We start from the raw sequence: 23,866 nt of genomic DNA on the forward strand, positions 1-23,866 counted from the left end.
AAACGTACATTAAACTTACGAAAAAGGTCACAGGTTTTAAGACCATTTCTGTTAGCATTGTCATTCGGTACCATAGGTTGAAGAGCAGGGCACAAAATCATGGTCTCCTCTTAATTTCTGCACATACCATGTAATATACATTCATCATGGGTGAGGTGTCCCTCGCTGTCATAAAATGAATTCATTGAAGACTGTTTTAGTAAGTGCTTAACATTTATAAGAACAACCGGCTGCACTTTACTGTTTGCTGTCAATCATGTGTAACCTCTATATAGAGGAGATGAGGGGGCTACAAAGATTTCGAACTCATTATGGTGATTAGGGGAAGGAAGGCGAGAGGTTGTGTAACTAGTCCAGTCGCAAGCAAGGAAGTGAAACAAACGTCTCGAACAATGGAGATTAGGGGAAGGAAGGAGAGCGGACGTTGAACTAGCCTAGTCGCAAGCAAGGAAATGAAACAGAGGCCGCCAACTGCGGCCTTCAAGGGAATAATGTTTTGTTTTGTGCGCAGGCCAACTAAGAGAAACAGGCACAAAAGTCTCCTCTTGTGTCTGTCATTGAACATTATAAAGTGTTTCTACTCGCACAGGTCTCGGCGGCCTGGGAAAGTTCTCGGCATATTAAAATCCACTGGGAGATGCCAGGGAGGCCGCCAGTTATTTTTACACTTTTTCTTCATTTTCTGCAGGTGAAAAGGGAGAGAGAAAGAAGTCTAAGGGAGAGGAGGGAAGTCTAAAGGACAAGAGCACCGACACACAAAAAGACAAGAAGACATACAAGGAGAAGGAGAAGCAGGAAGACACGAAGGACAATGTGATGGACAAGCAGAAAGACAAGAAGGACAAGGAGAAAGTTGATCAAAAGGGTACGGAGACAGACAGTGTGAAAGACAAGCAGAGGGACAAGAAGAAGGACGAGCACAAGGACACGGAGAGAGACAGTCAGAAAGACAAGGACGAACAGAAAAGCGCACAAAAGGGCAAGCAGAAAGACATGAAGGTAGAGCGCAAGGACAAGGAGAAGGTCCAGCAGAAAGACGAGGAGAAGGCAGAGGATAAGAACAGTGAGAAGGAAAAGCAGAAAGACGAGGACAAAGCAGAGGGTAAGGACACTGAGAAAGACAAGCAGAAATATGAGGATAAGCCAGAGGGTAAGGACGTTGAGAAGGACAAGCAGAAATCCGAGGATAAGGATGAAGAGAACAACAAGATGTACAAGAAGAACGACAAGGAGAAGAACGAGACCAAGGACACAGTGAAGGATCAACGCATGGACAAAGAGAAGACTGACAAGAGTGATGGTAAGGAAAATGGATGAGGCCGTTAAACTGGAATCGGGCCGATTTCGGTCGCAAATTCAAAATTATAAAGAGTGCCATCCTAAGACTGCTTAGCTAAATTATCTAGCCTGTTGCACTATCCTAAAAACTAAGATGGCGTAGCAGACTAGCAGAGTCACGTTACGCTTGGAATTTGCCGTGAAAGAATGTGTAAATAAGTACAATGGAATACAGCATAGGACCAGAACAGGTCAGCTAGGGAGGAAGATCGAGCTTAGACTCGAGGATAGGATAGGATGCCCTACTCTGCACTACCCCAGTTCGACCCTTTTCTGGTCGGTCGTGAGGCTTGTGCTTTTCGAGTGCACCCTGGGCCTGCTGGACGGCCCATAGTTTAGTCTCCTTGTCTGAAGACTACACTGCACTTTGAAGGTCGGGCGGGTGTGTCCTGGAGGTAGCTTCGGTCAGGAACCTGGCACAGTCCCACATGATGTGCCATTGGTCCGCCGGTCCCACTACACAGTCGCTTTCTTTGTAACCTTTTTGCTATCGTCAAATGCGTTCCTAATTTTTTTTTTCTCTGGCAGTCTTAACTGCTCGGTACGATTGATGAAAACACGTTAAAAGAAAGATTTTCTTATTCATGGGAAAAATAGACCATTAACTTCAATATTTCCATAAGAGTATCGTACAACTTTTCACTATTCAAGTTTTTTGTCCGATGATGCCGGACATGCCTTGTGTTTAATTGTTCTCAGTGACGCCCAATATGCAACGGCTGTAGCTGACGCCGAATTTACGTGAGAAATACGTTCCTTGGGATTTCCACGAACAAAAAACTCAGGAAGCCATCATATCTACTTTTTTGTTTGTAGACACGAAAAGTGCTGCCTCATTCCTGCTAATGGTTCTATAGCTTCTCAATTTCATTACGCGTAGTACTCACAATTTACGCTGAAGTTGACTCGGTGCAGCGAAGTTTCTCCCTACAATGTCGCTTCGAAAGCTTTTATGCTGTGCTGGCTTTTTCTTTTCTTGTTTTTCGAGGCCTCCATCTTTAAGCCAGGCTAATTAAAAATCACTACCTCTCTTTTTTTGAGGAACACCATTATAAGCGGCCGAACTGAAAATTTCCAGCCGCAAAATAGTTCTTTTGAATTCGGGAAATGGCGTCTTTGTCGTAAAATATCTATCACTCCACAACCTGCTGCCCAGCTGACCCATGACAGTGTTGCCTAGATGGGTCTGTGCCATGCGGAAATATGGACCAGAAAAGTGGCGCTGCCGACATGTTCTGCATTCCATGGTCATGTGGTGTAGCAAGGCACGGAAACAGTGTGTACATCACAGCTATCACTGCCTCTTCTACGCACGAGATAAAAGTCAACAGCATCTGAGATTTTAGCCTAGAAAGAATGTCCTTTGATAACTGAACTTCCGTGCTTTCAACCAAAGCTTTATGCATGGGCACCCTCAGCCCCTACTGGACACGCGAGCGTCGATTTGAGGAATCAAGCTGCAGTTCCGCATTGAAATAATACTTTTTACATGGAAATGTTTAGCAGCGTTTGGAGTGTGAAATTGTAAGCATTAATTTAATTAATGAGGCTTGACATAGAATAGTACAGTATGCTTGACCAACTTTCTTTTTTGTTTTTGAATAGAGAATCTGCATGTGTTCTGCAAGACTACAATAAGCTGCAAATGTGTGAGGCTATGTGCATTTTGAATGAGGCCGACCTCAACTCATTACGGCGCAGTCGTAATGAGTTGCATTTCCGCATGTTATAGTGAAATGAAGCTATTTTTTTCGGTTTTGAAGAAAATTTCGCAGTGTCCTCGCTACTTTGATAATATAGCTAGGTTATTTGTACATTTAATTTCTCTCCGTTTCCAGCCGTCAGCAATAAATCAAGTAAGTCAAGTTTTCATTATTTATTGCCAGCATACGGTGCGCATTTAACGTTAATAAGAAATTGAGCACGATTACATTGCTTCCTAATGTGAAATTTCAGCGAAGCTTGATTTCGCGAGGTACTGAGGCAGTAAACTTGGACGACGCTTAAGCCACCCTTAAGAGCACAATAGAATGTATTTCCGTGTTCTCGCGCAATGCCTATCAACTCAGAGCTGACAAGCAGTGGTTTATTATAGTGAAAATGCGTGCCACGAGGAGGAGTATGCTGAAAGCTAAAGGAGTGAGATGGAGAGCTAAGCTTAGAGCATTTAACACGGCCATGGCTAAAGTATTACATCTTTAATAATTTAGCCATCTGTAATACTTTAGACATAGCCATTCTTTCCCTAAGCAGCACAGCTAATCTGCCCAATATTGGACGCATAATGGCAAATGTTGGCCCTACAAAGGACCAGAGTGAGACTATCCATCTGCAGTATTGGGCCGATTACCTGGCCATGGCTAAAGTATTACATCTCTAATACCAGTATTACGTCTTTAATACTTTAGCCATGGCCAGGTAATCGGCCCAATATTGCAGATGGGTGGTTTCACTCCGGTCCTTTGTAGGGCCAACATTTGCCATTATGCGTTCAATATAGGACAGATCAGCTGTGCTGCTTAGGGAAATAATAGGCCATGGCTAAAGTATTGTGCCGAATAATAAAGCAAAAAACGAAAAATAGTGAAGGAACATATGCATGCTTAAATTTAAAAATAACCTTCTAATTAGTTTGAACTCCCAGTGGAGCTTGATTTTTTCTGAAATGCACTTCGCTATTCGCAAGCAAAAATATAATTTCGATATGAAAAAATTAACTAAAACATTTACATTTACCATTCTGAGAGCCAGCTGCCCCTATAATTTAACTCTACACACGTGAACTTTGAGAAATGAATTTTAGTATTGGTCAGTAATCACTTACATTGGCAACTGACATAGTTTGTGGCTTACTGAATGAATTTATGGTTGTATCGACCAGGGATTATTGTGAACCATTGTTTATTCAACGGTGTCCAGCGCTACCACTGCTGCTCCCGTGAGATGCCTATAATCTTATCTACCACTGCCGCATTACTAACCTTCATTTTGCGCATTGTGGGTATGTGATCAACGAGCTCATAATACTAGGACGATGGACTGTCGAGCATGTCATAACCCCCAAAATGTTTCTTCGCCTTTGCACATGACTGGCGACAATTTAATGCTGAGCTTTGTTGAAAGGGGAAAATTATGAGCATTGCCTACCAGCATTACCAGGCATAGCGGGCCTAGCATTACGTGTATGCCATGCTAGTGCCCAACAACTCATTCCAGCCTTCAAAGGCATTATTAACGGAAATGACGCAGCTTGGTATTTAGTAGGACTGATTAATATATTGACAGTGCGTTCACGCTCCTGTAGCACTGCAACCATTCCGCTGGCTGGTGATTGTGGCAACAAGCTACAATCAACGCAAAACCTGGACGCGGTCAGGCATAGTCGGACAAAGCTAATCTTGTAATTTTCGTCCTGCTATTTCAGCTGTTCCTTCAATAAGAAGAGCTACTTGTAAGTGACGAACATTAATCGTACTATCGGCATTTTCCACAAAAATGCGTTATCCATATGTTTCTCCGTTTGGCATGTACCTACATTGTCTCATAGATAATCGTTCTTTTTTTTCAACAATGTTTATTCAACGCCACACAATTTTGTCAAGATCTGTTTCTTGCGTAGTCGGGGCGGTCATGGGAACAGACCCGAAAGCGGTTGTTACTAGGTGTGCGAGCTTATAGTTGGCAAGACTGCACTTTTCACTTGCAGGGAGTGCGTTAGAGTTCGCTGACGAATCGTTAGGAAAGAATAGGGAAAAACACGGGGGCAGAGGGAATAAATTGCAAACTTTTTTGTCATGTGTAGACATAGCTTCGCTGACGCTGTATGTTATACTTTGAAGAGAAGGTCTGGTTATTTTCTACATCCTTGAGGCAACTTCTAATAACTTCGTTCCAAATTGTGATGCCATTTGGCAGTCTTTCCTAAAAAATCGTTGCAAAAATTAGAGGAAACGTTTTATCCTTCGGAAACACAAGAGCAATGGCAAAGCTGTGGTGGTGTGTGGCACTTTAATTTAATTTAGTTGGATTACATTAAATAAATTAAATTCAAATTTCAGTTCGAATTAATTCATTGAGTAATTTAGGTCCTAAGGCTTACACGGCAGACTTCACTGTAGAATGCACGGCTATATGTCTAAGCAACAGGTATAACAGCTTTCGCTGCAAAAAAAAAATGGCCCGATACTGAAAAATCGAAATCTGCCATTTATGTCATCGGTATTTACCCGTGCACCTATAAGGCTGCTTTCAACACTGTCTCGCTAAATTTCACACCAGCAATAGCTGACAGACTTTTAATTTGAACAATTTCTTCTTTTGAACAATTTGAGCACTGTCTTACTCGTGCAGCTGTTTTTTTTATGAATCATCTCTTACTAGGTGCGATACATTCCCTACGCAAGACATTGAATGTGTGCCTGTGTATATCTTTAGCAGTTCTTAAAGTTTTAAGCTTTTCTAAATCTCAAAATGCCTCTGCTATTTCAGTTGCTGTTCCAGAAGAGCCAAAAGTCGCCGGTAAGTGCAGACTATAGGTTATATGACAATGTCTGTTATGTACGCAGTGTGTTATATAATCCTCGGTCAACAAAACAAAATAGTAGCAGCTTCATTACAAGCTTCATTAAATGGGCATTGTCGATGAAGTGCAGCGTTCTAATTGCAAAGAGTATAGTTTCACTGATAATGAAGCTTTTGTAAACTATAAAATGCCAAAAATGAAAATACAGGTGGCGCCACCACAGGCCGTGTTCACAAGCTGAACGAGAGTTTCTTTCGCGCCGATCCCATAGGGAAGGCTATGCCGCAAACAGGAATCACGGGAGTCTTCTCTACTCTTGTCATGAGTTTGAATCGAGGGGCGAGAAAAATATCCTAGCAATAAATCTATTTTTTTCGCCATTAAATGCGCCTTTTGCAGCTGAATAAACACCGACATATCCACAAAGAACCATAAAATCAATTTTCACTGTCAACAAAGATTGCGTTGATCTATCCTCAAGTCATGACTTGTTGCGTCTTGCACGTCCCTAAGTCACGTTGTTACAGTCAGTTAAAAGTCGCGGATTGGCTAGTCGTCAGTAATTCATCTTAGTATAGCGTAAAGAAAGTTGAGGACGTTGCAGCACACAGTAAATATGAATTACTCTACAAGGAATTAAAAAGGAGTAAGCCATCCATTAGCTCTCTTTTTTTTTAGGGTAGTGTACGCAGCCAGAATCACTGGGTAGATTTTACTCTCCAAATAAATAAATACCGTTGATGATGAATTTTTGTGGCGCAAGGGCAGGTATGGCCAAAGATGTTGCCAGGGAGCGAGGTATTTGCATCTACGTAAGATGGTGTCAGACACATTTCCCAAGCATTTACCCCAGTTAAGCCGAGCACCTGCCTAAGAGAAAACTTCAACCCATTTTATCACCGGTGGGTATACGGCAGCACCGGGAACCATACCCCACACATTCCGCATGCGAGGCAGTGGCTCAAACCGCTTGGCTACAGCTGCCGTGGGTATTTACAGTTGGCAACGAGGGCACATTCCCACCTGAAAGTTTAGTGCCTTGGTGCAGCTAGCAATGGAAGGTGACTTTTTAAGCGTGGCACTGCACGTATTGAGGTTAGGAAATAGAGCAGATTAAAATCTGGGGTTAAAATCTTCGGAACTGCAAGAGCTTTATATCCGTTGAGGGGGGGAATCTTTTAGCGTTTCCAGCCTTAAGTGTTCCGCATTTTTCGTATTGGAAGTGTGCCCGAGGGCTTGGGAAACAAACTCTGCTCCTATTAAGGAGTGCGCTAGAATACCGTTCAGCCTTTTTTATTTCCTTGTAGGCTAATTCGTTTTTAGAGTGTAGAAACAAATCATGCTTTTTCAGAATGCGCTTTTACAATGACGACTTTCTTCGTCTGTTCAGGTTAGTTCCGTGCCCTACTCGCATACGCCGAAGTAAACCTTGTAATTTTTTGGTGTAGTTTAGACTAGACACTCGTCCAAACGACACCTTTTTAGTTAGTTTTAGTAATAGTCATGTCGAGCGGTGTTTTGGGCAGTGCTAAAGCTTTCTGTGGGATCTTAAGAACGATCAGTGGAAATTACGTCGGCTGCAGTTTGCTTTCAGGCAAGATCGTGAACAATAAATTAAGCCGCGCTGAAATTTTGGTTTTCAGACGCCCAGGACTCCAGCGAACGTAAGTAGTAGCAGTAATCCCTGTAGAGCATCTGTCTATGTTAATCTTGTTGCAGACCCGTATATGATAAAAATCTTCCAAATTTGTCCCGAAGAAAGACAGAAAAGTGAAGAAGGGTAGAGCCGTGACGATTTGAACTATATTGTCCTAATGGATGGCATAGTTTCTGTAGCGATAGCTACACTACGCCAGCCACTTCGCGAGGTCAGCGTGGCTGCGCGCTGAGCCGTGGCACCACCGCTCCGCCAGCTGTGCGATTGCGCAGTGACGTCATAGACCGCAGCTAGTGTGCGCGCCGCGCGCCTCGCCGCTGCGCCGACGGCGGAGGAGACGCCGCCCGCCTCGCAGTTGTGCGCATGCGCGGAGTGACATCACAGCCCGCAGCTGGTGTGCTCGTCGCGCTCCTACGCTACGCTAGCATTTCGAGCCTTCAGCGTGGCGGCGCCGTGGCCACCGTGGCAGCTGCCGGCGGCGCGGCGCGCCGGCGAAACCGAGTGGGGGAGGAGTGGAGGGGGAAATAGGGGGGAGAAAATGAATCCACGTCCAGGAACGAAGATGAAGGAACGCCCAGTAAAACGTAGCGGCGAAAGACTGACTTTGCAATTGGACTGAGCGAGTCCCACTCGGCCAGCTGTAGCTATCGCGTCACTCCAAGTTTAACCAGAGCTAAACCGCGGCCAATTTTTGCGCAAGCCCCTACGCCGGAGTCTGTCAAAACGCTTACTTAGGATAAGAGTTTAATGATGTAAGTTAGGTTTTCCATGATCACCACCGCGGGCCTCACAACTTATCCTATTCCGTCTCATCGTCACCTAAAGATAAGGACTGTTGTTATATTGCGAACGGGTGTGACGGATTTAAAAATCGCTGTCTTGGTAAAAGAAAGGAAAATTCTATTGTACTATCAGTGTCGTAGAAAGTACACGAACCTTGAAAACTTTATTGACGCTTAAGTCACCTTAAGAGTCGAATGCAATGGCATTAAATTTCACATTTGTCCCAACTTCTGTTGCAACTTCGGTGTAAGTGAGCGTCAGTTTCTTTGCAATTATTATCGATCCATCAACCGACACATTCAGAATGTTAGCTGCAGTAGCAGGTATCTGCTAGGTTGTAACGGTGTCATGTTTACATAAATCACTTTTTTTTTCTTTTATTTCGATTCTACAATTTGGGTGCTGTCTGGAAACCAGGTTGGTCAAACCATGTGGGCAGGTTGTGATGACGTCGCAAGGTCACCTGACCTATGTCGACCAATCAGCGAATATCGTGACAACGAACAACGGCGGGGTTTTGGTGTGACGACAGTTCTAATGGTATCACATTACTAACTGTCTTTGTGGTTCGCCTGCTGTGTGCAAGGTGATTTTCAGCTTGGGAAGAAATCGTGGGTTAGAATTCCTGCCTCATCACAGGCGCATTGCAGTCGAAGGGAGAGGCGAAAACACGTGTGATAGGGCTTTGGTTCCCGGTAAGGAAGCCAAGAAGCTCTAAATTATCCTCGAGCATCCCGGTAACCGAGACCGTTATTTGGGATTCAGTATTAGTTATAGTCATAAACTGACGTAACGCTTTTTATGCCTGGAGCGAGTTGCGAAATGTCCTTTGGCTCACCGTGTAAGTTGAGGCTCTGTTTAGACTGCTTCAGCCACCTGCAACGCAGAACTCCACAATGCAGAGAGTCGTCCTTGTGTAGTCATGATACAGCAGCGAGGCAATGAATGAAAAAAAAATGGCCGATGGCGTAGCTCTGTTAGGCCAGGATATACGTACCGAAAGCGTGGCGACTTCTGCATCGGAAGAGTGCATTCACTAGATGCACCTTTATTCATGGTTAAAGCTAGAGCCGTCCTGGCGGAGTGGTAGCGTCTCCGCCACAAACGGCAAACGCCTGGTTCAATTCCGAGCCTCGGCACAGGTTTTTTTGTTATTGTTTTTAATTCACTGAGTGTGCGGAGGGTTTCAGTGCCTCCCATAGATGCCGCCATCGAATACGTTGGTTAGCGGTTAAGCGCAGGCTCTGTTAAGGCGCGTTTATACTCCGGCGTAACGCGCGCGCGCGCCGTCGGCCAAAGCGAGACCCTCTATACTCCAACTGCGCTTGACCGCCTACGCTGTGGGCGGCTTTGGCGCACTCTGACCGCACTGGCGGAGACTTGGAGCACGTCTCTATTTCGCGCCGAGTGCGCCAGCCGCCGCCGGTCCGGCCAGACCGGTTCGGCTCCGCGGCGAGGCGCGTGTTGTGACGTCATGTGCCTCCTCAGAGCACCGCCACGGTGAAACGCAAGCTCGCGGCCAGTAAACCTTTCGCTTTAAAATTCTTACAAAATCTGAATTACGAGCTGATCCGATAATAACCCGCCTAATACCTGCGTGAACATTGTAACAGTTTTTTTTTCTAGGAGGCTGCAGTAACCTATGCTGACGCGTACACTCTACAGAGATGCTGGCCCCCATTACTTATTTATTTACACCTTACAGGCTCCATAAGGCATTATGTAAGGAGGGTCAAATGCAGAGGTTTATGTAAAATAAGCTAAAAATAAATGCATAGTAAAAGTGCATCAAAACAGACGAAAACAAGTGAGTTGAGATAAGATACCGCAATTGACAAAAAGTGATAAAGATACATGACAACTATGGGTCACGGGACAAAAATAGGAGAAATGCATAAAAAGTTATACAAAAGCGAAAGGAAACATTTCAACCATACCTGAGGATAGCTGCGCATGAACAGAACCAATGAGGCAATAGTCTCAAGTAGCTGAAAACAAAGTTATATGAAACATGAGTATATAAATGACGTACTAAACGTTATCAACGAAGTGTTTGGGTAGATGTTCGCGAAAGATGTCATAATTACGCTGCTGGGCGATGCAATCCGGAAGATCGTTCCAGAGGCGGATGGTGCGCAGAATGGCCGAGAAGTTGAAAGCATGAGTGCTGCCATAAATGCCGCCATAGATGTAGTCATTATGTAATCTATGTGATGAATAAGAGGGACGTTGTCGGTGTGCTGGCGGTGAATCAATTGCATTTATGAAAGAGAAATAAAACGGCAAAGTCACGGCAAATTTTCAATGCATGGAGCGAAAGTTAATTCGATCTTTAGTTGCGTTACACTAAACTGCAAATAACCGAATGGACATATTTTATTTTATTTTTCCTTGGGTCGTCGATTCGACGCAAGTAAGTGCATGACACAAAAGCCGCAATTCAATTAAAAATATAACGATTTCATGCCGTTTTGCTCATCGACAGTGTGGTTTCTTTCCCTGCAGACCGGGCAAGGAGAAGAAGCTGTAAGTACAGTGAACGCTGAGCAAGTTTTTCTTCTTAGGAGGCCTTTGTAATGCTTGAGTGTTTCCGATATTTTGAACCACAAAAATTGTATGTCTGCAGGCCGGGAAGTGCCTAGTTTCATTTTAAAAATGACAGTGGCGGGACGCTGTAATGTTTGAAAATACGACAGCAGTTGTACCTGACATACGATGCTGTTTGAATCTGAATTTATTAAACATATCTGAAAATCCAAAACATTTCTGCGAAGCTAGAAAGGAGGTCTTGACTAAACCTCTTTGGCATGTTTCAGCGTCGTGACGCACAGCAGTAGCGTTTGTAAAAATACAGATTACAAATTATGTATAAGATGATTGCGAATTGTAGCCAGAATACATGTCAAAACGCAGTTTGTTTAAACAAAAGGAAAAAATCAGTGCTCCTTATTGCGAGCACGAAGGCAAACTATGCTTTGTAAGATAGAACTTACGTCTCAAAATTCTTGATTAATCAATATGGCAGTATTCAAGGCGTAGTGAGCTTTGGAGAGTACCGCAACTACTGACATTCAATACATCCGGTGTCATACATAAAGAAGGTTCTGTTTGATGAAATCTCATTGTTAAAGAATGGACTAATAGCGCGCTCCGGCAAATGAAAAAATAGCACAAGCCGCCGTCAGCAGCAATTGAAGAAAAAGAAAGTGTCTATGAAACATCTCCTTCGATATGGTAATCTGAGCAAGTATATTCTTTAGACCAACTGATCTCTGCTTCAACAAAATGGCGAGGGAGCGCCCACTGAACGTTAAAGAACAAAGTTACCTCAGCTACTATTCAAATAAATCTGCGGGCTTGCTCCTTCTAGATAAAATCAGATACATCAGTGGCTGGTTAAAAGACGACATGGCGGAGAAAATTTTACAAGAATATTTGTCAAAGATTGTAAAGACAGCTGCCTCAGTTCACTTTAATACGTTCACTGCAATGTGCATGCAATGAATTTTTCACAGCAAAGTGTAAATGGAAGTCGCTGCAATTATGGCCTGCATCTCAGTCCTACTTTCCCTCTATCTCGCGCCAAGGCGAAAGTAGAAGGCTGACTGAATGAACTCGTGCCAAAGAGATGTCCTGGTTAGCACTGCGAAGCATATTGAATTGACCAGTGTAAGAAAACACCTTACATATTCGTGGTCTCTCTTTTTTCAGTTTTGAGAAAAAGGAGTGCCGGTAAGTCCTCTTTAGCACAGACACTAACAAAGGCACACACGCCGGTGCATATCTGCGCACCCTAAATCTCAGAAGGTTTAATTTTTAACTATTTCTACAGACAGTCCCTGAAACACTCACTATTTATCGGTGCATTGGGAACCCAAGCTCGAGTTTGCTCCTCGACACTAGCGCTCTATTTCTCCCCTGGTGGAGAAACGCAACACTAATGAACCGCTACTCCCGGGGAATAATAATAATAATTGTTTTTTGGGGGGAAAGTAAATGGCGCAGTATCTGTCTCATATATCGTTGGACACCTGAACCGCGCCGTAAGGGAAGGGATAAAGGAGGGAGTGAAAGAAGAAAGGAAGAAGAGGTACCGTAGTGGAGGGCTCCGGAATAATTTCGACCACCTGGGGATCTTTAACGTGCACTGACATCACACAGCACACGGGCACCTTAGCGTTTCGCCTCCATTGAAACGCAGCCGCCGCGATCGGGTTCGAACCCAGAACTCCGGATCAGTAGCCGAGCGCCTTAACCACTGAGCGGGTACGTTAAAGATTCCCACGTGGTCGAATTTATTGGAGGGCTCCGGAATAAATTTGACCACGTTAAAGATTCCCAGGTGGCCGAATTTATCCGGAGCCCTCCACTACGGCGCCTCTTCATTTCCTCTTTCACTCTCAGCTACTGATGAGGAGTTACCGGGTTCGAACCCCACCGCGGTGGCTGCGCTTTTATGGAGGCAAAACGCTAAGGCGCCCGTGTGCTGTGCGATGTCAGTGCACGTTAAAGATCCCCAGGTGGACGAAATTATTGCGGAGCCCTCCACTACGGCACCTCTTTATTCCTTTCTTCTCTCACTCCCTCTTTTATCCCTTCCCTTACTGCGGGGTTCAGGTGTCCAACGATATATGAGACAGATACTGAGCCATTCCCTTTACCCAAAAACCAATTATTATTATTATTATTATTATTATTATTATTATTATTATTATTATTATTATTATTATTATTATTATTATTATTATTACTATTATTATTATTATTATTATTATTTCACTCCCTCTCTTATCCTTTCCCTTACGGCACGGTTCAGGTGTCCGTAGAGATGTGACATAGATACTGCACCATTTCCTTTCCCCAATAACCAATTTCATTTCAAAGCGAGAAATAATTAATCTATAGTGCGTGACCAGTGCATGCTCCTTCAATTCCTGGAAAACGAGTGGCGAACGCTGTTTTCAAAGTGCACGTGCTGGGTGCGGAATACAGCTACCGTAACGTGCGGGCCCTCGTTTGAAAGGTCGTTCTTAGTTGTTCCTGACGCACATTCTCTCCTTTGTTTAGATGAAATTTCAAGAACGGACGCAATATTTTAGAAGTAGCGAGGCCTCAGTGGCTAAATAAACAATATGATAAACTTCAAAACGCGACCAATCAAGCATTTTTAGCCACCACCGCGTTTGTTCGTCATCTTCCTTAGAAGTGTCTCGATAGCCTTGCAGCTTTGAACGTGTATTTTTTCACCCGGAAAATGTCATTCGAAAATTACAATGTCACGTAAGAAGTCTCTTCAGGCATTCGGAATTCTGGAACACGGCATCGGTCCACCAAGCGCAGAGGCAAGCGCAGTAGCCGATGCGGTTAGGCTAGTGGTATTTCCTTGTTCGACTTTTTTTTTTCAAACACGATTGAGAATAAGGCGCCACCCCTGTTCAAACAGTGTACTTTCCGAGTTTTCTGGTGTTCCAACGGAGGGCGCTGACGCTCGGACGATGCAGCGCCCTCTGGCGTAGGTTCTAGGATCCCGGCCGCGGCGGTCGAATTTCGATAGAGGCGAAATTCTAGGGGCCCGTGTACTGTGCGATGTCAGTGCACGTTAAAGAACCCCAGGTGGTCGAAATTTCCGGAGCCCTTCACTACGGCGTCTCTCATAGCCTGGGTCGCTTTGGGACGTTAGACCCCCATAAACCAAACCAAACCAAACCTTATAGGGCCACTCAGTTGTATGGACACCATGACCTAGCAATTTCAGGCCTCACCTCAGCTAATGAGAAGTCCGCTGTTCTTTTCTGTGTAGTGAAAATGAACAAGGGCGTGTTATTAGCGCCGCCGAAATAGGAAACATATGCACTAACAACGCATTACATTCCCGTAATGCAGCGGAGGAAGCGACGCGTAAGTACGAAAGAAAATATTAAAACGATTGACGTGAGAATTCCAACTTTCCTAAAGTTTTCAATTTCATCCCCTCTTTCAGCTCCCGGTAAGCGGAAACCCCTTCACTTGCTAAGCATGACTGCTGCCATCAGTTTTTGACATCCGACGCGTCTCCCTTTTCCTGTTTCCCAAAGACCGTTTTCACTTCGTACAGCAAGTGCGTCAGTATAAGCGCTGTTTTCAGTCTTGAATGGACGCAATTATTGCCTACAACAAAGTTCTGGGAACAAGCGACAGTTTCTACAGAAAATAATGGCAAGTCTTACTGCGGAAGCAAGTGGAATTTAAGCGGACGTTACGTGTTCGTAATGTAAATAGTTTAAAAGGGAAATACATGTCCACAGACACAGAAACACCGAACTGGCGACAGCTAGAAACGAAATTCTTAAGGTGCTCGTACAAAACGAACAGACCAAAATCTACCTGTCCTTGGATGCTACCGCACACTGGAGTTATTCAGTAGTATTTTATGTTGCTAACTGCTTTTGAGGCTTTGAGAGTGAGGAATTAATTAGGCTTAGTTAGTAATGAAGGCAATCAGTAAATTAATGCCGGAATATGATGGTGCTCAGCACCTGTGTCTGAAAAGGTCAACGGCATTTTCTTTAACATCTACGCCAATGCCTCGGTTGATAGTTACTCTACCTAAGCTCTCGTTGAAGCACAAATAAGGTTTTGAGGACTTCTTAAGATTATAGCATTATTGTTGCAGCACAGAGGCTGTGTGACTTGGAGTACGTCGGAGAGCATTTAGCCGGCAGAAAAAAAAAATGCCAACATGTACGGACAGGACAGTGAGCGACTTTCAACTGCTGCCACAACTGTATATGTACGGACTCGCTTGGCTGCATTTCTTATGGGTTTTGATCATGAAATGATGCACGTTCAAACAATATTGCGTATTGTCGCAACGTATTTTACTTTACGGATACTTTTTCCAAACAGGACAGAGAGAAATCACCGAGATGCTCAAGGCTCGGCCCGAACCGACCGCTGATGACGTACGTGCGTGTGACTTGATTCCTACAGGTACTCATCTATTACCTCCTTGCTGCTTGTGGACTTCCTGCAAGTCACGACTTTACAGCGCCGAAGACACAAGGAGTGAAACGACGGGACACGAACGCCGGCTTACAACAATTTATTTCGTACCTCGCCCCGGAATATATAGGTAAAACATGGCTAACATCACGCATGCGCGACAAGTGGAACATTCAGGCACTGACGTAGGTACAAAAGGTCCTTACAGGTGAGGAATATCGATGGCTTCGATGAGCAAGAGCCACCTAAACGATCTGTTTCGGCTTCAATAATGTCGCGCCTCAGTTTACATCTGTTTTTTGAAATAAGAGTACAGTCTTGGTAGAGGGCCTGGCACATGGAAACCTGATCTGACTCACCATCTTTATCTGGCATCAGGCTTGGATTTCTTACAGTACGTGCTCGTCAAGAAACCCACCTCTCTTTTCAGACACGTTGTTACAGCGTTCCCGGAGGCGGTCGTTCAGACACCTACCACTTGGGCCCAAGTAGTTTTTCCCACATGACAATGGGACGTCAGCGCCTGAACGTTCCGCTTGTCGCGCATGCGTGACGTTGGCCATGTTATACCCATATATTACGGAGCGAGGTTCGAAATAAACAGTTGTAAAGTCAGCGCTCGTGTCTCGTCATTTCTCTCCTTCTGTCCTCGCCCTGTGTGCGCTGTTCAATCATGCCATGCACTACCAACATGCCCAAACTGCCACGTTAGTTCCTACAAGTGATGAGTGTTTGGTGGGCGCCACAACTCACCTCCCTAATCAGACATGCATAACCAACATCTGTTCGCGTGGGCCACTTATGTTCGCGTGGGCCACTTATGTTCGCGTGGGCCACCAGGGGTAGTCGCGAGCACCGACGACTGGGCGAGTTGGTGCTGCAGTGCAGATCTCTTTCGACTACTTATAAACCAGGTCAAGGAGATGTAGACTGTACAAGCACTCATTTCCAACTAATAATTTTTCGACACTTTTGTCCCTTCATGACGTCACCCAACCGAAATGCCAGCATCAGGTCACCACGTCTTCTGCATCTCTCCTGGTCCTCATTTGTGTGTGCTATTACCTGATCTGCAATTACAGTGACACGCGTCCAAACAGTGGCTTGTAATCACCAGTGAGCATGACCTGTGAGTCGCCATTATAAAAGGCAGCGTCCGAAACATGATTCTTTTTTGCTGTTGTTAGCGGAAACAAGAGGCAGGGTTATATTCGGCTGCATTCTTTTAACCAGAGGTGATGAGGCCCTGTTCATCAGCACATGTTTGAGGAGGTAAAGAAAACATCGAAAAGATAACACAGCCTTTGACGCGTTATTCTTGCAATGTAAAAATACGCTCGGATGACTGGACTGCTCGTGCTGAGCGAAGTAGAAACGCTCACACGAGCTTCAGAGTGTGCTCAACTGAGAGCGGCATGCATTTGAAATTTCGTGCTACAAACTTCGGCCCCCAGGATGTCTGGACTAGCACTTCTAGTTTGTACGGCCGGCACCCCGTGCTGCAGGGTGTTGAACAACAGAAATTACCGCGGGAGTGTATAATGTTTGGAACACCCCACTTATTTACTACGGCTGTCAAATGTCTGGACTGAGAGAGCAGGAAGCATTTTATAATTAAAATTCTGCAGCTCCTAGGAAGAGTAAGCCATCAGTATATATATATATATATATATATATATATATATATATATATATATATATATATATATATATATATGCGCGCCTCTGTTCCCGTGAAGTTTTCGATTTCTCTCAATCTCAAGTGAAAATGTTCCCATTCAGTTACACTGCGTTCGTTATTGGCCGCTGACAGATGGCGCCAGTTGGCGATGTCCAGGAAAGCTGGAAACGTGTAACCTGTTTTCCCGCCAGAATAGCTTACTTTTTTCCCAATCATATAATTTTCCTTATCTGATTATGATTCCCTGCTACTTTTCACTTAGCTATAAAAATGTCAGGTAAGTATTACTAAATTTTTTGTTGCAGTAACATTCCTCCTCAACGTATGCAGAGTAATATGGAATTCATTACAGATTAAGAATGTGTTAAAAAGCTAATACTGCTCGCCTATATGCAAGCAGCAATGAACTGTGGTGTGCTGTAACTTGTATTGAATGAATACATAATTAAGTGTAATAACGAAGACATCTTCTAATTCTCAAAGAAGCTTTAGCGATGGAAAGCACATATTTATGTACGCTTCTGGCCCATTATTTTCTCCTTTCCCTTCTGCCTCAGGGATACTGATGTTAATGTGTAAGTAAACATCGTGTCTGACAAAAAAAAATGGCATGTTCTATCATCGGGTTCGTTGCAGTGGGAATCAGTGCATGCGGTTGTGACAGTGCCACCGTGCTATGTTGCCAACATAAAATGTAGAGAAGTTGCCGTGTCTTCAACTTATAATTTCAGCGCCAGATGATGCAGAGAACAAACCAGAAGGGGAACGCGGTGAGTCTATACATTGCCTTCGGCGCTGCCTTGAGTTCACAGGTCACAGATGCAGTATGAACGTGGTTTTTAGATGAGGGATGTAGCTTTGCTGTAGCTGCTGCATTGTGGTGGAGTAAGTTTTTCAACGTCCTTTGGAGAGCACGTTGCGAAAGGGCGTGGGGAAAAGGTTGAGGTGCTGTTTTTTTGTTTTTTTTAACGATGGTAGTGTGTCAGTCCTGTAGTGTGTGGCCAGGAGGCTTCGTTCCGGTGGTACAAAGCCACGTGGTACAAAGCCACGTGAGACTCTCGTATACTGGAAATATTTGCCATCTTACAGCGATCACACCGCAATCAAGCCTTTTTTCTTTTTTTTTAATTTGGAAGCTGGTGACACCTTCGTAAAGATGAAACAAAGGTGTTAAATTTGGGATGTTTTGATGTGATTTTTCACGCCCGAATCAAAAGGGCTAGTTGCTCTTTTCGGATAGATCTTCTTTCTGTTGGTTGCAGTTAGTGCCCTGAGGAGAGTTTTATGGGCCGTGGTTTAGGGTTCCGCAAGAGGGCTATGTTAGTATACCAGACTTTTGCTTTGTGAACGCCGCCTAATACGTGTCTACAGTGAATGTGGTCTTCATTTCAAGGTCATATAACAGCGACAGCACGTTCTCGTCTTCGTCTCTCGTTTCGATGGGTGGGCACGTGCCTAACCCACCACCTGATTGATTTCTAGCTACTCCAAAGCTATCGGGAATTTTCTATATCATCTGCATGCGTTAATGCGAGTTAAACGGCATGAAAACAACACAAATCCGTACCCCTGCGCGAGCTGCGAAACGAACCGAATGGCATCATATTCCGCATCACGCTATCCGTCGTTATACAAGGTGTTACAGGGAAGACTGTAGGCAATTTTCAAAAATAGGTTTACTAACGTAAAAATATGACTTTTCCGGCATAGTATTACCAGTGTTGGCGGACACCGGAAAGCAGGTTAATTTTCTTATGTAGTAGGCTCGTTAACTAATTTCTCATAATTAACTTTTTAACTATCGCAGCTAGACAACTGGTTGCAAGTAGATATTTGTAGCTGAGATTAGTAATAGCCATATCAGTTTTTTTTTTAGAATTTCGAACGTGTGGTTATCCTCGGCGCTGTGGCTCGACAAAATTTGGCAACATCGTGTCAGAATACAAACACTTTCGAAAAGCACGCAGGCAAAGCAACCTTTCCCGTGCACGTAACTTGCCAAAGCCAAATTTTGTCGAGCCACAGCGCCGAGAGTAATCGCTTTTTGGAAATTCTTAAAACTGATAAGGCTCTTACTAACGACTGGCTACAAATCTCCAATTGCAACCAGTTGCCTAGCTGTGATGGTTAAAAAAAGGTTATTATCAGAAATTAGTTAACTACCTTACTATTAAAGAAAATTAGCCTGCTTTCCTGCGTCCGCCAACACTGGTAATACTGTGCCGCAAAAGCCACATTTTCCCCCAATAAAACCTTTTTTTTTTCAAAATTGTCTTACCTGTAACACCTGGTAGATCGCTTTGCTACAGGTAAATGTCCGGCTATTTTTTTTTATTTTTACTTCACCTCACAGTTTTCTGGAATAAAAGTGGAAGCCACTCTTTGCTTAAGCCAAATATACACATAAACGTAACTATAAGCTAAATGTTTCTTTTGGCCCTGACTAGAAAGTAGCAAGGTTTCCTTTCATGCCCACCGAACCCTTCTCGAAATTTTAGAGCTGTTCAAACAGAATTTTGGCCTTCAGCCGATTGCATTGCCGTGTGGCATGCTTGTAAATAGTTATGGAAATGCAGTGCATCCTTGGAGAAATTGTCTCTGCCGCTGTGAGGTGAAGTACACTCTACAGGTGCCTTCAACTACCCCGTTTCATTTCATTTCATTCATTTCATCCTTAAAGGCCCGAGGGCGTTACATAAGGAGGGGCTACAGTTGGATTTGTGTAAATCCACACATGATGAAAACATAGGCATATTTAACGCAACACTGCAATTTTAATGCCAGGAAATAAGCTAAAGAGGATCAAGTTACTACAAATAAGGTAAGCAAAAAGTACAGGAAAATTCACGTGTGGCATAGTGCACAGGTGAAAGTAAATGAATGATTCATGGTGAGGCCAACAAAAGGTTCATGTCTTCTGAAAATGACCGGTGAGTTCATCACGTTGATGAGACTTAATCGTGAAGCTGATCATTATTTTAGGCAGAATTGCGCTTACCCTCAAGAAGAGCACGTGATTGAAAACAAGAAGTAAATGTAGACATCGCACTCACCAACAATGGGGATGGTAATAGGAGAATCGAATGCTTCCAAAACGAAGATGCTCCAACGCCTTTAGCGTCCAGATGTCATGCCCTATTACAGTTCTCTCTTATATCATACGTGTCTTTGAAATGATGGCTGTTCTGCAATCACAGAGAGTTAACTTGCAGAGTCACGTGACCGTGAAATGCGCCCAATAAAAACATGCCCCTACAATAACTTTTTTGCGCCTCTGTCTTTTCCGCTGATTCAATCGCTCACCGTATGCCAATAGTGACAACATCCCTGCAAGAAGGCTTACTCTGTGCGTGGTTCATTGCTATCCATGCGCGTTTTCTTTGTCCACGTGCCTTCAGATAAGACGGCGCAAGAGGTCAGGACCGCCGAAGGAAATGTAACAGAAAAGGATGTCGTAGTGCAAGCAGAAGAACCCAAGGTCACACCAGGTACGTAATTACGGCACACACCGATCTTTGCTCGAGAAAACTCAGCCATTAGAAACGCGTTCCAGCAAACGCTGATTGTTTTGTATACGCGTATCGCTTAAATGATTGCCGTAGTTTGGGGAGAAGTTCGCACCTTTTAGCTGTATTTGCGAGCACAACATTAATTTCGAGTAGCTTGCTAAAAACAGCTCCGTCGAACGGAGGCTCTCGTAGTTTAACGATCAGCTTTAACACGTTTATCTTTCTTCTTTTTATTTCTGTATATATTTCTTTACATTTTATTAACTGAAATGAATAAGCAGACAAATGTTTAGGACTACACTCATTACAGTCAATGATGGGCTATAATGAGAAATAAACACAGTAGGAATGCAGACCTCGCAAAAAGACAAAAGCTGACAAAAATTCTTTGATCAGCAGTATAAATACTGCCGTGCAATGAAAGGCAAAACTGAGTCCACAAGAAATACAAAAAATCAAATCGCGCGAATCTGTAGTGTGGCCCAAGAACAGCCAATGGCTTCGTGCTGGGTTCAGGAACTTTAGCTATGTAGGAAACTTTGCAAGAGGATTCACGAGACTGGACAAAGGAAGGGAAAAGTTCCTATACACGGCGAAAGAGGGACGTCTTGTGAAGCAGTGTGCGCAAGCACACATGCGCACGGGAGAGTTTGAGGTACTCCGGCAGGAAGTACGCTGAAGTCATTCTACACATCCACGAGAACCTGCAATTAGTATTGGGCCGTAAAAATGCTTTCCTTTACATAGTCTATCTCATGCTGACAACAAAGTGAGCGTGGGAGGGGGGATCCTCAGCGTGCTTAGCCAGTTTCGAAAACAGGATGTCTTCGTTTCATGTTTCAAGTTTATTTTATTTACATCATTGATGTGGGTAGGTCCGGGTAAAAAGTGATCGCAGATCATTTGAGGGCCCCCCGGACCCCACTTCACATGGCATACAGCAGGAAATATGAGTAATATGTAAAAAATTGCAAACATCGGAAGATCGGCCAACACTGTAGACAAAACTTTTTACACAGACAAAGATATACATACAAAATATTTTATACATCAAATATATATATATATATATATATATATATATATATATATATACTGAAACAGCGTTTTATTGCTTATGTCAAGGTGGCTTTAATTTCACGCAAGCTGCTTTTTGAAATTTTGACATTCATAGACTGTAATTGGTTTAATAATTGTGGCATATTGTGACGTAACATTTGATTCCCATAGTTAGTGCGTCAAAATGGAATAAAGTCAAGAATCCTTCGATTGTTGTATTGTAGCGATTTTTTGTATCTGGTTTCGACCAATCATTCACAATTGGTTCTTTTTATGCGGCCTTCATCCCGAGGAGGAAGTCCCGGTTAAGGGGAGGAGAGCGTGATGTGAGAAGGGGGTTAGGATGAGGAATGTGAAATTTAAAATCTCGTCGCTGGCAGGATGGCTGCTAAAGAGGACTAACCGGTTTACCTGCAAATTTGGGGATAAATGCGCCAGCTCTGCATAATGAACGCCAGGTGGTGGGGCAGGGTGGAGAGATAGCAAACATACGCTTAAAAGGCTTTGTTTCCACGCAGGAGAGTGCGAAAGGTAGCATGGTATGTTAGTTGGGTTGATCTGGAAAAGTGAGGTGAAAACAGTTGATCCCCAAGGCAGAGCGAAATACGGAGAAGCGAAAAAAGAAAAGGAAAAATGAAAGAGGAGAGGTCGGGTAAAAGAAACGGTAAAGAGAGGATAGGCAGGACTGTGAGGCCGGATTAACGTGTTTTTCTCTTGTGGGCCACGCGCAAGGCATTTTAAAAGAATGCTGTCAGTGCAGCAATACACCTTAGAGATTTTAAGTTTCCGTTAGTGATGTTCCCGTTCTAAAATTTTATTTATATTTGTGGGTTAGGAATTCCTCTCTGTATTTTGCATCCCTTGCAGGTTTGAAGCCTGATAGGAGATTGAATAGTTGAAGTTTATTGAAGTTTTGACCGGGCTGTTTAAAATGTTACGAAACTGCCTTTTGGGCGTTCTTTCCTGGGGCAGCACGGCGGCCATTTAGCCTTGCGCTGATTGTCCCGATTTTGATATATTGCTTCTGATTGGAAGAGTATTGAAGCATGTATATAAAATGCATCGGGATGCATCGGGAAATATTTTATTCAGACGGTCGTCACTAATAAAAGCAGGGTAGTATTTCCGCAGAATATATTTATTCTAGGAAGGCCATTCCATATTTCGTTAAGGTGCAGGAGGCCGCTCATTATCAACTTTTCGCTGTCTTTTAAGTACACCGCCTCGTTTTAGACTGGTTTCTCGTTGCAAAGCATTGTTAAAGATGTTCTGGGCCGGTTTCAATGAATTAGGGTACCATTTAATGAAAGGAGACGGTGTTGTAGAAAACTAACTGATTTAGCTTTCGTTTCTAATGACAGTAGACTGTTATCGTTTATGTAACTTCGTTTATTGCAAGAAACAAGAAACAATCAAACTGTTCGTTAGGAGGGGAGCAAGAGCTCGAAAAATTACATGCTTATCGTTGGGGCTCCCCGCTCGTTCTGCCCTTTTCCCTTGCCCCTCCAGAGCTCTCTGCTGGTCTCAACCTTTGGCCCTCTCCCTCGGGTTCCCAGAGTCCCGTCGCCCGAGGGGAGCCGCCGCCGGCCATAGACAAGCGAGAGGTGTCTGGGTTTCGTCTCATGAAGCGTATTTGAGAAAATCACATACAAAGGACACACAGGTTAAACACGAAAAGAAAACGAAGTTTCAACAGACGGTTCGTTTGGTCGCCGTTGTCAGTACACATTCTTCTAAAGCGCGTTGCGAGGATTGACGGTGCTTGCGAAGTTCGCAAATTCTCGTGAAAGCTATTCCAAAGCGTGCGTATTGAAGAGGCGCCGGCGGTACTACTCCGCGGTGGTGGGACACCTTGAGCTCTGGGCCACCGTGGTGGTAGCCTCATTGCCGCCGCACAAACAGTGCGCATGTTCAGCGGGCGCGCATGAATCACACTATGCAATGTCGTCATGTTCATAGTCAATGTCATGTTGTCTAGAGGTCTTGAGGGTCGCGAAAATAAATACAGAGGAGGGCAGGAGAAATGAAGAAATGTGCACTGCGCCTGCCTTTCTCCGTGGCGTGTCTGTGCCTCTCTGTTCCTGCTCTCAAGCGCTTGACTGTGTTGCGTACTTACATGCACCTTCCAGCCGCGATTCTCAGCCGACGAAAACACCTGTTCCTGCTAACTGTCTCGCTCTTGGCGGGTGTCTGCCTGATGTTCCTCGTGGCCTTGTTCATCGTGAAAAGCTTCAAGAAGAGGGCGACCATCGAAAGCCTTGCATGTACCACGCTGGAGTGCCAAAAGGTCAGTGCGACCTCTGGGCGACCCTCATTAAGTTGACAAGCGTGTGTGT

At 44.1% G+C, this 23,866-nt stretch overlaps 1 protein-coding gene across 1 annotated transcript in view; it reads left to right on the top strand.

Moving 5' to 3' along the window:
* The first annotated feature begins 566 nt into the window (after positions 1–566).
* Positions 567–23,866, top strand: part of LOC144103603 (uncharacterized) — a 42,172-nt gene continuing 18,872 nt past the window's right edge. Inside the window, exons 1-8 of the mRNA XM_077636275.1 lie at positions 567–1,300; positions 5,827–5,856; positions 15,186–15,269; positions 17,225–17,239; positions 17,520–17,537; positions 17,694–17,732; positions 20,361–20,450; positions 23,660–23,817. Of these exons, the coding sequence (XP_077492401.1) occupies positions 817–1,300; positions 5,827–5,856; positions 15,186–15,269; positions 17,225–17,239; positions 17,520–17,537; positions 17,694–17,732; positions 20,361–20,450; positions 23,660–23,817 (918 nt within the window). The 5' untranslated portion in view covers positions 567–816. The remainder of the gene's footprint in view (positions 1,301–5,826; positions 5,857–15,185; positions 15,270–17,224; positions 17,240–17,519; positions 17,538–17,693; positions 17,733–20,360; positions 20,451–23,659; positions 23,818–23,866) is intronic.

Source organism: Amblyomma americanum, chromosome 9 (assembly GCF_052857255.1).
Source record: "Amblyomma americanum isolate KBUSLIRL-KWMA chromosome 9, ASM5285725v1, whole genome shotgun sequence".
NCBI classification, from domain to species: Eukaryota; Metazoa; Arthropoda; class Arachnida; order Ixodida; family Ixodidae; genus Amblyomma; species Amblyomma americanum.